The sequence below is a fragment of the Trypanosoma theileri genome (genome assembly GCF_002087225.1).
Source record: "Trypanosoma theileri isolate Edinburgh chromosome Unknown TM35_Tth_31_V1, whole genome shotgun sequence".
Classification (NCBI taxonomy): domain Eukaryota; phylum Euglenozoa; class Kinetoplastea; order Trypanosomatida; family Trypanosomatidae; genus Trypanosoma; species Trypanosoma theileri.
In genome coordinates, this window is record NW_021639873.1 from 5,814 (window position 1) to 6,472 (window position 659).

Here is a 659-nt window from a genome sequence, read left to right on the forward strand (position 1 = left end):
AACAACTCACAACAAGTACCACCGAAAGCTAAACTGCAAAAAAAGAATCACTCGGATCCTGTGAAACCACAGGAGGGTGACGTTGGCAGAGAAGAAGAACCCACTACTCCAAACGGAAATGATAACAACACATCAGAAAACAGTCCTGAAAAGAATGTCATCTCAGCCCCAACACAAACTCCTGTTCCCTCAGAGACAATCATTCCAAGCAGCGAGAATAACATTCACACAACAACATCGAGCATACCAGAGAATGTAAACGCATCTGCTGCTCATGCCACTTTGACGGAACTAAACAACACTCAGATGGGACAAGCGCTAAACCAGGCGACCACCATTGTTATTGTGGGTGCTGACAGCAGCATTGCCGCTTCATACCAAATCCCTCTTTTGCTTCTTTTGTCGGCTCTGGTGGCTCTGGCATCCCCATGAATTCCATCTATATACACACACATATATATACGTACCTCTAATAATAATAAACATTTTTGCTCATTACGACCTTTTTGACTATACACGTATATCCGCATATATCGCAGCCAGTTGGTCTTTTTTTTTCTTTTTTTTACTTTACTTGCTTGGCTGCGTTATTCGCAGCATTGGAAAAAAAATCTAATAATAGTTAATAGTTTCCACAGTTCATTTTACCAGTTTTTTTT

The 659-nt window shown here is 40.8% G+C and overlaps 1 protein-coding gene across 1 annotated transcript; it reads left to right on the forward strand.

Annotated features, from left to right (window-relative positions):
• TM35_000311010 (uncharacterized protein) lies at nt 1-432 on the forward strand (the record flags this gene model as incomplete). Its single annotated transcript, XM_029028582.1, has 1 exon — nt 1-432. A coding segment is annotated over one exon (432 nt), but the record flags the coding sequence as incomplete, so codon positions are not given.
• Nucleotides 433-659: the final 227 nt, after the last annotated feature.